General features: G+C 39.9%; 1 protein-coding gene across 2 annotated transcripts in view; it reads right to left on the reverse strand.

Moving 5' to 3' along the window:
- The window catches only part of cstf1 (cleavage stimulation factor, 3' pre-RNA, subunit 1), a 73,037-nt gene that overhangs the window by 32,427 nt on the left and 27,141 nt on the right, over positions 1-13,469 (reverse strand). For both annotated transcript variants that reach the window (XM_073061467.1, XM_073061468.1), the window contains exon 3: positions 5,214-5,491. In XM_073061467.1, coding sequence (XP_072917568.1) covers positions 5,214-5,491 — 278 coding nt within the window. The remainder of the gene's footprint in view (positions 1-5,213; positions 5,492-13,469) is intronic.

Consider the following 13,469-nt stretch of genomic DNA (forward strand, 5'->3'; position numbering starts at 1 on the left):
AGGAATTCATCCAGTATACACTATGTTTTCTTTTGATTGATTGTAAATGAACAAAATCAGTGCAGACACCTACTGCAGATAATGGACTGGCTTCATAAAATGCTTTTAATAATTACATCCTCCAAATCCTAATTTTCATTGTAACATTCAAGATGTTATCATTCCTCATACTTTCAAATTCTTCGTAGGTCCAAATTTGTTGAAGTAGTGAAATTGTTTCATTTTCACTCCCAGCCATTTCAGGCATCTCCAAGCATGAAAACTTGAAAACACAGTGAGCAAACCAGTTCTGAATTGTCTTACTGCTTACTTCTTGCTAACTGTCAGTGAAAAAAATCATTGCGATTTGAACACAACTGATGCTATTTAAAAGTTGGTCGCTCTAAGCATGGTACAGCGTCAAAACAGCACAGAATTGCATGTGACAAAAACTAGTTAGAATCTCTCAATAATTCCTCCTTTAACTCCTCCCACTTCTTTCAAACAAATGATGGGCACTCGCATGGGTCCCAGCTATACCTGCCTTTTGTCGGCTACATGGAACAGTCTATGTTCCAAGCCTATTCTGGTATCATTCCCCCAACTTTTCCCATGCTACTTCGACAACTGTATTGGTGCTGCTTCCTGCACCCATGCCAAGCTTGATGACTTCATCAACTATGCCTCCAACTTCCACCCGGCTCTCAAGTTTACCTGATCTATTTCTAACACCTCCCTCCCCTTTCTCAATCTCTCTCACTATCTCTGGAGACAGTTTATCCACTGATACCTTTTATAAACCCACTGATTCTCACAGCTACCTGGACAATACATACCTCTTCCCACCCCACCATCCTCTTCTCTCAATTCTTCCATCTCTACCGCACCTGCTCTCAGAATGAGGCTTTTCATTCCAGAACTAATGAGATATCCTCCTTCTTCAAACAAAGGAGCTTTCCTTCCTCAAATATCAACACTGCTCCCACACACATCTCTTCTATTTCTCGCACATCTGCCGTCACCCCATCTAACCTGCCACCCTATTAGGAACAGGGCTCCTCTTGTCCTCACCTACCACCCTGCTAGCCTCCACATGCAGCTCATAATTCTCCATAACTTCCACCATCTCCAATGGGAACCCACCACCTAGCACATCTTTCCCTCCCCTCCCCCCACCTGCCTTCCACAGGGATCACTTCCTATGTGAATCCCTTGTCTGTTCATCCCTCCCCACTGATCTCCTTCCTGGTGCTTATCCTTGCAAGTGGAACAAGTGCCACACCGGCTCCTACACCTCCTTCCTCATTACCGTTCAGGGCCCCAAACAGTTCTTCCAGGTGAGGCAACACTTCACCTGTAAGTCTTTTGGGGGTCATTTACTATACCCAGCGCTCCCAGCGTGGCTTCCTGTAGATCAATGAGAACCAACATAGATTGGGAGGGAACTTTCACGAGCACCTAAGCTCCATCCACCAAAAAGAGCAGGGTCTCCTGGTGGCCACCCAAGTGAATTCTACTTCCCATCCAAACATGTCAGCCTATGGCCTCCTCTACTGCCACAATGAAGTCACACTCAGATTGGAGGAGCAACAACATATATTCCACCTGGGTAACTTGCAACCTGATGGCATGAACGTCAAATTCTCAAACTTCCAGTAATTGCGTTCCCTCTCCTTCTCCATTCCCATTTCCCCCTCACTGTATCTCCTTACCTGCCCAACACCTCCTTCTGGTGCTCCTTCTCTTCCATAGCTTTCTGTCCTCTCCTATCAGATTCCCCTTCTCCAGCCCTTTATCTCATTCACCAATTGACTTCCCAGCTCTTTACTTCACCCCCTTCCCAGTTTCACCTATCACCTACTACCTTTTACTTCTTCCTTTCCTTCCCCCACCTTCTTACCGTGACTTCTCAAATCTTTTTTCCAGCGCCGATAAATGGTCTCTGCCTGAAACGTTGACTGTTTACTCTTTTCCATAAGTGCTGCCTGGCCTACTGAGTTCCTCCATCATTTTGCATGTGCTATCTTGACTTCTGCAGATTTTCGCTTGCTAGTTAGAATCTGTTTAGCAACAGTCTCCTAACCCAATAAGTGGCATAGTGTCTCGAATAAACAAAGGGAAACCTGACAACTTTTTTGATTGTAAGTTACTGTATATATTTCTTATTGTAGCTTATAGTCTTTTTAAGTATTTCACGGTACTGCTACCCCAAAACAAATTTAATGACACATGTCAGTGATAATAAAATTGATTCTGAAGACAAAAATAATAATGAATTGAAGACTGAAATAACATTGATTAACAAGAATTTTTTGGGACCATCTGGAATAATAAATGAATCTATCACACTTAATGAAAATTAATTACTGCACTTCAGGACAAAATTGTTCTGCACACACTATCCTTGAGTCAGAGTGCCCCCTTCCTGCTTATAAAGTGCAGTACACAAAGTTTCACAATAAAATAACAACTCTAAATGCTTCTGATACCAAAGATTTTATTGCTTTAAGAAGAGATGTACTCCTAAACACAGTATCACCTTTAACATTTCTAATTTTAACTAGAACTACAGAATGCATCGAGACCAATGCTAGAATGCATATACTCTTTAAATAAAAAATCTGAGTGTCAGAAAGTTATCCCCATTGTGAAATCATTCAACAGATCTAATTTTCAAGTTCAATTAGGATTTGAAACAACTGATAAAAGAACAAAACCATTCTGTATTTCTTCTGGCTTGGGTGTCAGTACACCTTAAGATAAATATTTTAGCCTACTGATTTTTACTCTTGTTAAGTTTACTTCTTATAAGAAAGGGGCTAGTGCTTGCTGGTATATTGTTTTAACTAATTGGTTATAAGAATTTACATAGCTGAATCTGATCTTGCTCTCATTCAAATTTGATGTATGTACTACCACCTCTGTTTAGGTTTACTGAATATTAAATAGGAATGAAATGCCAAAACACTTTTCACTCTGATACTGAGATCAAATGTGGATTTTTTTCACCTTTTGCTCAAACTTTAATTAAGTAAAGTCAACCCTAGATCTTGTAGCTCTTGAATCAAAATGATTCAAGCTTACTTAATATTTTCCAGTTAAGTTACTGTAAATGCATAAAGAACATCCTTAAGAATAATCAGTAAGAGCAAGCCATCATTTTTTACATCCTGAGATTGGTTTGAATTTGCTGGAGTAACAAATAGCATTGTTCACCTTTATTACACTTTGACTGACACAAGCTTATGAATATATACTTAAATTAGTAAACTTCAAAATTGCTATCAGTAGTTTAGCAAAGATGTTGCAGATTGTAACACTATAATTAAGGAATAACATGCATTAATTGACACCACCTAAAAACTTCACTTAGCAATAGATATTATGCCAGTTTGACAAAGTACATTGAGAAAGGTTCTTTCCCGGTGTTTATGACAAATAAATTTCTCTCGGGCTTTCAGCCGGGTGTAGGTATAGATTATAACCAACGTTTTGATGACAATGCTGCAATCTTCAAGTAGCAGAGTCTGTCATCAAAATGTTGATTATAACTGATACCTATACCCAGCCAGAAGCCTGAGAAGTGTTTATTTGTTAAAGTACATTGAGCCTGTATGACTAAGGCAGAAGATTTTAACGGAAGAATCTGTCAAAAAAAAATGTTTGTGAGACATCTAATAGCTGATACAGTGCCTTATGAAAGTATTCATCCTCCAACCCTTGGTTCACATAAATGAGTACTACAACCAGGGATTTTGATCAATTTAACTGAAAATTTATTTGTGAATTGCATACTCCTTTTCTTCCCCTCCCCCCAAAAAACAGGGAAAATTGTAAAGCATGAAAAACTAAAAATTCAAAAACTAAATCGTCAGCAGTTCAAAAGTATTCATCCCCCTTTGCTCAGAATTTAGTAGAACCACCTCTCACAGCTATTACAACCAGTTGTTTTTTTTTGTTAAGTCTCATAGCTTTGCACAACTTAATGGAGCAAGATTTGCCCATCCCTCATTGCAAAATTGCTCAAGCTGTGCCAGGTTAGTTGGGGAAAGGCAGTGGACAGCAATCTTGAGATCATGCCAGAGATGTCGATTGGGTTAAGGTCAGGATTCTGACTGGGCCACTCAAGGACAAATTTTCTTCATTTGAAGCCACTCCATGGTTGCTCTGGCAGTGTAGTTTGCGTTGTTGTCCTGCTAAAAGACAAACTTCCTCACCAGTTTAAGCTGTCTGGCAAGACTAGCAAGTTTTTATCCAGGATCTCTCAGTATTTTACAGAATTCATCTTCCCATCAATCCTGATCAGATTTCCAGTCCCTGCTGCTGAAAAAAAAAACCATTGCACGATGCTATCTCCACCATACTTTACAGTAGGGATGATGTTACCTGGCTGATACACGGTATTAGATTTAGACCACACATACTACTTAATGTTAAGGTAAAAAAAAAATCCACTTTAGTCTCATCTGACCACAAGACCTTCTTCCAGATCTTCACAGTATCTTTTAAGTGATGATTTGCAAAACCTTTACAGGCAAAGATGTGCTTTTTTTTAAAAGCCAGGAATTTTTTCCTGCCACTCTTCCAGTTGGCCCTGACCTTGAATACACCATAATCATTATACTAGAATATACCCCTAGTTCTGTCACAAAACATTCTTTCACAACTTGGCACTCAGAAAGTGGGTCCTTGTATAAATCTTTCATTTACAATTCATAAGAGTTTATTTGGATGATTTGGAGTATGCTTTAGTTTTACTTATTTCTTTGGTCAAGGTGAGAAAGGAGGCTAATTGGAGACTCAACAAAGGTAAATAAAATTATAAGAGATACGTGAAACATGAAGGACCAATTTCCCCTAGCTGAAGTGGTTTTTAAAAAAATTGAACGAAATGATAGAAGAATCAGGGCTTTTCCCCAGCTAGGTAAAATAAGAGTTTGAAATTCACTGCCTGAAAGGGTAATACTAGCAGAAACCATCATCACTGAAGTGCAGGAAGGTACTTTTTTGCCCAACAAGTGCAGATCAATAGGTTATGTGGTTAATATTCTTTGACTCTATAAGATCCATATCTTATACTGACTTCATTATACATTCATAATTAAAGAATGTTACACAGGCTACTCTTTGTCCAAGAATAATGGCTTCTTGGATGAAGAATTTCTCTAAAACAAAAAGATGTACTTAACAACATTTGAACCTGTGCAAAATAGATATCTACTCTAACCCTGTACCTCAATAGGCATGGCACTCTTTGCTAGCATCCTCTCTGTATCCAGAATCTTGATGGATGCATCAGCAGAACCTGTAGCAATCAGCTGTCCATCTCGGCTGTAGGTGGCAACTCGACATGGTCCTTTGTGTGATGTCACATAGCATGTCTCATACTCAGCAGCCTCCGGGGACATGGTCTGAACATCAGCATCAAATTCCATATCAATGCCTGTACCAGGAGCCACTGTATCTGAGCGTCCAATAGCATACTGAACAGTATTGTCATCATTCTCCATTCCTGTGAACAAAAACCGGATTAAAATACAAAAAATCAATACAAAATCAAACCAAACCAGCCTTCTTCCAGGAGCAGAGCAAGATCCACAGCCTGACATCACAATAGCAACAGCAATTTTCATTAACATTACTTGAAATTTTCCAAATCCTTAGAAGACCTATTCTCTCATTCTCACTCCCACTCAATTCTTTTACAAAATTAGCTACAGATAATTTATTGAAAACTATATCTATCTTGCAGGATGTATATTGAAGCATTGCAATTCTGTAAGAATGGCTTGAGACACCAATATGTAAATAGAGCTTTGATGATTTTTTATCACTAATTTTTATTGCAACACCAACAAATTACATTCAATAGAACCAGTTGCCAATTACATTTTGACTGTTTAACCCAGCCATCCCTCAACCCTCATCCCCACCACCCTCTCCGCCCCTCTCCCCTCTACCAACCGAACAGTAGTGCGTACACAGACAGAGCATTCCTATTTTAACAGAAGATCTTTTAACTTAGATATCAAATTTGTCCACATTAAGATTGTGTTTGGTCATGCATCATTTACTCTTGCTGATGATAATTCCAGGTAAGAAATGTCCAAAATGCTCCGAAGCCAGTGAGTACTTGAAATATCATGAGGTTTCCAACACTGGACTACAATCTTCTTAGCTGCAGTTTCTTATGGCCTGCCAACCAGATTTTGCGTGTTTTTTCCGTAAGGGAAAGGTGGGAGTCATCATTTAGTTGATGTACAGAGGGGTCCATTGGTAATTGTACCCCCATTAGTTCTGTAAGAGTACTGATAACATTCCCCCACAAACCAAAAACCCCTGGACATTCCCATGCAACATGTATAAAAGAGGCAACAGTTCCATGGGAACAAAATGAGCAATATGGGTCAGGAACCAGTCCCATTTGATGTCTAATTCTCAGTGTTAAATATGCTCTATGACAAAATTTCACGTGTATATATATCGATGATTTGGGTTCTTCAAAGCACCAGCAGCATTATCCCAAATTGCATCCCAGTCTAAGTCTTGTCCCAAATCAGATATGTCCCTATCCCAGGCTTTCATTCCTGATGTGGGCATATACTTCTGTGAGTTTAATTTATCATAGATATATGACACTATCTGTCTTGGGGCACTCTGTATCCAACTTAAAATGGGATGGTCCTTTAAATCTGACCCCCCCCCCCCCAAAGAACCCCATAGGCTTTACAAGCTGATTTTACTCTAAAGTAGAAGACAGTGCTTATCAATATTACATCGAGATACCAGTTCTTGTAAGCTAAGGATAGTACTTGCCCCATAAATATCTTGAATAGTAATACCTTTATCCTCCCAAGTCCTGTTACTGAATGGTTCCCCCCCACATAGAAAATGTTTATTGTTCCATAATGATTTGCACCACATGCTTTTAAATTTTAGGAACTTTTCTGCTGCTCTAAACACTTGTAGCATATGGGTTAAAATTGGACCGTAATACAAATCACATTTTTTGGTAGACATACCTATAAGGAGAAAGTCCTTCAACCTTATTGGTGCTATTAGCTCTTGTTCTATATTTTTCCATGACGAAACTTTATCCTCCTCCATCCAATAGCTAAGACTTTTTAATACAAATGCCCAGTGACAGTTTAAAATTTGAACATGCCAATCCCCCATCCGCCTTTCGAATTGTACAGCTAACCACTGGGTAAACTACTGGGTCGTTTACCGTTCCAAACATAGCATCGTAGTAAGGAGTCCAGTTTTTTGCCAATATCCTGCTGGAGGAGGAAGTGGGATCATTGAGCTGATAAAATTAATGCAGGGTAAGATATTCATTTTAATGACTGATATATGGGCTGGGACTAATGCTGGCAGGTGTCTCCATCTACTAATATCTTACATTTTTTCAAAATTAAAGAGTAATTTGTTTTAGCCACAGACAATAGAGAAGTTTAATACCCAAGTGGAGGACTTCATTTGTTACATTAATCTGGGGAGGGAGAGACACCTTACTTTTATCTGTATTAATCAGCATCAGTGTTGATTTTGACAATATTAACTTTGTATCCTGAAAGAAATCCAAAATGCTTCTGTTTTTTTAAAACATAGGGGAGAATTTGTTGAACATTTGCCATATAAACTAATGTGTCATCCGCGTAAAGTGATATCGAATTTGATGATATACCTATTGTAATAGGAGAGACCTGAGAAGAGTTTCTAATTAAATGTGCAAGCAGTTCAATAGATATAGTAAAAATTAAAGGAGACAAAGGGTCTCCTTGTCGTGTGCCCCATCCTATGTCAAATAACTCTGAGAAACCTCCTCCCACACATACTCAGGCTGAAGGATTAGCATGCAGTGTTTGAACCATATTGATAAATTTATCGCCGAACTTAAATTCTTCCAGAACTCTCCAAAGATATAGCCATTCAAGGCGATCGAACGCTTTTTCAGCATCTAGAAATAGCAGGTCACAGGCAGGCAGGATTTTGTATTGCACTCGGTATGTGTAAGAGCCGGCAAATATTATAAGATGCGAGACATCCCCTGATAAAGCCCGTTTGATCTGGGCTAATTATTTTCCCAACTACTGTCTTGACTCTACTGGCTAAGACTTTGGAAAATATCCTGAGGTCAGCATTTATCAAGGAGATTGGACGGTGATTGGCACACTCCAAGGGATCCTTACCAAGCTTGGGTATAACTGTGATCAGGACTGTGTTTAGATCTCTATGGAAAGCGCCATTTCCAATAGCATAATTTAATGTTTCTAACCATACTGGTCCAAGAATATCCCAAAGTGCTAGGTAAAGTTCCACAGGTATGTCATCTATAGCTGGCGTACAGCCCTTATTTGTAGCTTTGACTGCTTTGAGTAGCTCATCCAGTGTATTATGAGAGTCTAGAGTTTTGGTGTCCTCTAAAGACAATGTAGGGAGGTCTAATCAACTGAAAAAAAAATTGGTGGTCATTCTCAGAAGGAACTGAGACACTTGTATACAGTTCTTTAAAGTAATTCTTGAATGTCTCATTTATTTCCTCTGTTGAAGATACTACTCCACATTTGGCTCATCTAATCGCTGGTATAGACCTTTTAGCTTCCTGTTTTTTGAGCGTTAGTGCCAAAAGATGGCTCAGTCTGCTTCCTTCTGCATAATACAGTTGGCCCTCCTTATCCGCGGGGGATTGGTTCCGGGACCTCCCGCGGATACCAAAATTCGTGGATGCTCAAGTCCCTTATTCAACCTGTCTCAATGCTCTGGACCTTAGGACCCAGCAGAACCCCAGATCTTATTTAGCCTGTCTCAGTGCAGTCGACATTAGGACCCGGTGGCAGAGATCTGAATCCGCAGTGTTTCTGTTAGCAAAAATAATCACGAACACGATTGAAAATAAAGTGAAAATAATAAAGCGATTGGAAAGAGGTGAAAAGCCATCAGTCACTGGAAAAGCATTAGGCTACGTCGGTCAACGATTGGAACAATTTTAAAGGATAAAGTGAGAAAGGCTCTGCCTCGATGAAAACTACAATTATTACTAAGCAACACAGTGGGTTAATTATTGGGTTTTGGGTTTTTGATCCTCCACATCAACCCGGCGTGGTGGAGAGAGCACTCAGGAGTGGTCTGTCACGAGTCCGGGGAACTTCCGTTCCCGAGCCCAGCGCTGAAACATACGTTCTTAAGTGTTTTATTTGCATAGGAAGGTAAAATATATACTATATACTAAGACAAACGTTTGACTAACTGACGCTAAATAATACCAGATGTACCTGTTCCAACTTACTTAGTAAGAGAACTTCTGATTTTTTTCGATCCCGATCCACGATAACCCACGCACATCCTCCCGTATACTTTAAATCATCTCTAGATTACTTATAATACCTAATACAATGTAAATGCAATGTAAAATGGCTGTTATACTGCATTGTTCAGGGAATAATGACAAGAAAAAAAGTCTGCACATGCTCGAACAACAAGTGCGGGAAGAGCACTTCCAGGTTTTCACGATTCGCGGTTGGTTGAATTCGTGCATGCAGAATTCACGGATAAGGAGGGCCGACTGTACTTATGTTTGGCTATATGGATCATATATTCTGCCCTGCTTCTTAATAAATCATTTAATTCCACTTGTTTTGTTTTGAGTTCGTTTTCTTTTGTTATGTTGTATTTCCTTTTGAGATCATTCTCCAAAACCTTACATTGTTCTTCTAGGGTGGAAATCTTTTGAAGCCGGTTTTTATGTAGGTGGGAACTGAACCATGTGGTGTTATTTCATAAGAAACCCTTGATGAAGGCCCAAACCACTGTCACATCCGAGACACTATTTTTATTTAAACTAATAAATTCCGTCAATTTTGTTCTCAGTTGTGTTAGAAATTTGTCGTTTTTTAGAAGGGTGGCGTTAAACCTCCACCTAGTAGCCTTATTTTTGATTTTGCCATAATTAAAAGTAGATATAACTGGGTTGTGATCAGATAGATGTCTGGGCAAAAATTCTATTGAGTGTACCAAAGGCAGCAAACCAGAGGATATAAGAATTAATCTATCCGAGAGATATTTTCTTTCTGTGTAAGAAATCTAAACCCTTTGAACGCCTGCAGGGAGAGTTTAATCCTCTAACATTAAATGATACGATAGTAAAATTTTTTAATTTATCTGTGTGGCACATCTTCCCCTGGATCTGTTGTAAGTTAGTGGTGGAGCCCTGAGTTACCCCCTTCCCATCACCCCTCCCATTCAACCCTTTGTAACATCTGTGAGTGTCACTTAGCAATGTCAGACACTGAACATTAACCGCCCCCCCCCCCCCCTCTAGCACCAACAAATTAGAAAGGCAAAACAGTTCTCAGACAATCATATCAAAGAGACAAGAAAAAAAACCTGGTCAAACCTGTTAACCTATATAATTAAAACCATTCCCGTCTCAAATATAGTATAACACATAATCAAGACCCCAACAGTCTCTTGCAAGAGACTGTTGCTTTACTAGACCGTCGCTTAGCTATGACGCCAGTGACGTCTTATCTGGCGCCCAGGAACGTAAACAAGTCTGCTGGAGACATAACCCGAAATGAACATGTACAACTAAAGTTATTCAGAACAAACTGCTGTTCTCAGCTTCATTCTTGATGAAGTATGACATTTGGGTGTGTTGAACATCACCTTAGAAAGTAAAAGATAAAAAGTATATTCTAGGTGGACCTGTATCACATTACCATGTTATCCTTGTACTAACAAGTTAACTGAACCATTGCCTTAAAATTCTGACCTGCAATACTCAGAAACAAACTGGCCCCTTAACCAACTAAATACAAAAGTGCATGGAATGACTTTCCAATAAAAGAATAACCAGAAAACTTCACACCTAGGACGTTAACTTGCCCGTGCCTGTCAGATTGTGCGTACAGGCTGGTCTGAGCTCTTAATGCAGTTCCATCTCCTCCTGAGGGGCGTGTGGACTTTGCCCAGGGTCTTCTTCCATATCTCCCAGCACCAATGATCTCGGGGCTTCTTTCGCTTCCTCTGCCGAGTTAAATGACATCTACATGCCCTTGATATTCACTCTCAATACTGCCAGGTATATGAGGAACGAGTCGATCCCCTTCTGTCGAAGCTCAGTGCAAATCTCCTTGTATCCCTACCATTCCTGCATCGTGTCGGGGCTGTAATTGGCGAAGAACTGCAGCTGGGTGCCATCAGGGAGAGTAGGTTTGGCTTTCCTCGTGCCCTCCAGGATAGCCTGCCGGTCAGTGTACCGTAGAAGCCTAAAGATCATGGTCCGCGGTCTTGAGGTGTTGTTGGAAAAGATCCTATGTGCTCTATCAATCTCCAATGGAATGCTGTGTGAGTTCTTGAGCACTGGAATCCAATTAGGCAGCATCTCTTGCAGGTAGCCTCTCGAATCATCGCCCTCAGCGCCTATAAGTTGACCAGCCGTACATTGTTTCTCCTGGATCTATCCTCCAAGTTGTTTAACTTCTTCCATATATTAGTCACCTCAGCGAGACAGGAGCTAGTATCTTTCTCATTCTTGCGTAAGCTAACCTGAATGTTTTCTATTTTGTTGAAGACTGCTAAATTTTTTAGCATGAATGTCTGCTTGCTCCTTTAATGACCAGAGAATATCGCCATTCTCTGCCATATGCTTCTGTATCGGATCGAGAGCCTTTTCCAGCAACTTCTTTAGCAAGCAGGTTACTCTTTCTTGCAGCAATTCCATCTCCATTGCCATTGTTTGCTTAATTAGCATAGCTATTTCCTCGGATGAATCGCTAGCTTGGTGTCGTCTGCTGGTGTCTTGTTTCTTGGTTGAGTTTGGATCTTTTTTTTGAGGTCATGTAAACTCAAACTTGTATTAAGACCATATATAAGCCCTAAAGAACACGATAAAGGAGGTGTGTTGCCCTTAAAGCATTTATTTAGCTTTATTACATTCTCACTTTAGTAATTCATTTGTAATTATTTTCTAGTTAAAGTTAAGGTTGATAACTACGTTGCAGTTGTTGAGGGTATATTCATTATCTGTGATGTTTCGCAGCATGCGATGACATCACACCCGGTTTTGCCGCGTCTTGTGGGTAAATACCAGTTTGGAGAAACGGGAAGGCGGGGGCTTGCGTGTGCAGGATCAGTGTGAGAAAAGTTCCATTTCTACACACTAAGAAACATCTTAGAAGCAATGCCGTAAGTTCATACGACAGTCAATATGTTGAAGTAAAAATTTTAACGCTGTTTCTGTTAAAAGAAATGACTGTTGATGAGGTTTATTTTCTTGTGCTATTGAAAGCATTGCTGGAAAGTTTGTGTTGAAGCGTATTTAAAGCTGTTGATGGCATAGGTAGATTCTGATTGTATGTTGTACTTTAATGAGACTTTAATTTAATATAGTTTGTTGTAGTTTTATTTTTACAAGTATTTATGATGTAAATGTGATGCCAAGAAACAATTTTGTATTGTTTTATCAACAGTTTTCACCATACATTAATGTGGAAGAGTGAACAGTAAACGGTTAATCTTACTGCGATCCTGTCCTCATTGACTTCGGTTTAACTTGGTGTTAGTTCAGAGTTTCTACACCCTGCACGAGAACACTAAAGGAGGGTTATACGGCAGCACTCAGTGCTGTACTGCCATTTTGCCTCATGCCTCACCAGAAGTCCCTTGACGCCCCTCTTGAGCTATGATGAGTTTGAAATGTCAAGCAAGATTAAAATAGTTGAGGATAAGAGCACAAAACAAATAGGTGTTCAGCACCAACTGCCTGCATTTGAGCGGTCTCCCTCGCTTTTCGTTGCAGTCATTGGGTCAGAGATGCACAAGTCTTGGGCCCCATGCTGCCAGGTTCAGGAGCAATTGTTGCCCTGCAACCATCGGGCTCTTGCATGGGGTTCACTTGCCTCAGTGACAACGTAGTTCATGTTCCAAACAAATACTGTCGACAGAAGCACTGTCGACGTTTCGGGCCGAGACCCTTCATCAGGTCCAGTGCTTCTCCCTATAGATGCTGCCTGGCCTGCTGTGTTCCACCAGCATTTTGTGTGTGTTGTTTGAATTTCCAGCATCTGCAGATTTCCTCGTGTTTAGTTCATGTTCCATGTGTTTTTGTCTACTTTTTTCCCCTAATTCACACAATTTGATTCTGCAGCTGTGGCCTGCAACCATCAGTACAGCGCTGAACTGCTTCTGTGGCGTAGCCATCGGGCTCTTGCACCTGCTTCACTCGCCTCATCACTGAACTAGCTCCGAAGTTGTGGACACATGTTTGGGGACTCTATGGTTAATGTTCTGTGTGTTATTTGTTTACTTTTTTATTGTTTGCACAACTTGTTCTTTTTTTACATATTGGGTGTTTGATCATCTTTAGTGGATGGGTTTTTTTAAAAATGGGTTATGTTGTGTTTCCTTTTTTGTGACAGCCTCCAAGGTTGTATATAGTATACATACTATGATAATAAATATACTTTGATAATAAAAGTACTTTGAAC

This window comes from Hemitrygon akajei, chromosome 11 (genome assembly GCF_048418815.1).
Source record: "Hemitrygon akajei chromosome 11, sHemAka1.3, whole genome shotgun sequence".
Taxonomy (NCBI): Eukaryota; Metazoa; Chordata; class Chondrichthyes; order Myliobatiformes; family Dasyatidae; genus Hemitrygon; species Hemitrygon akajei.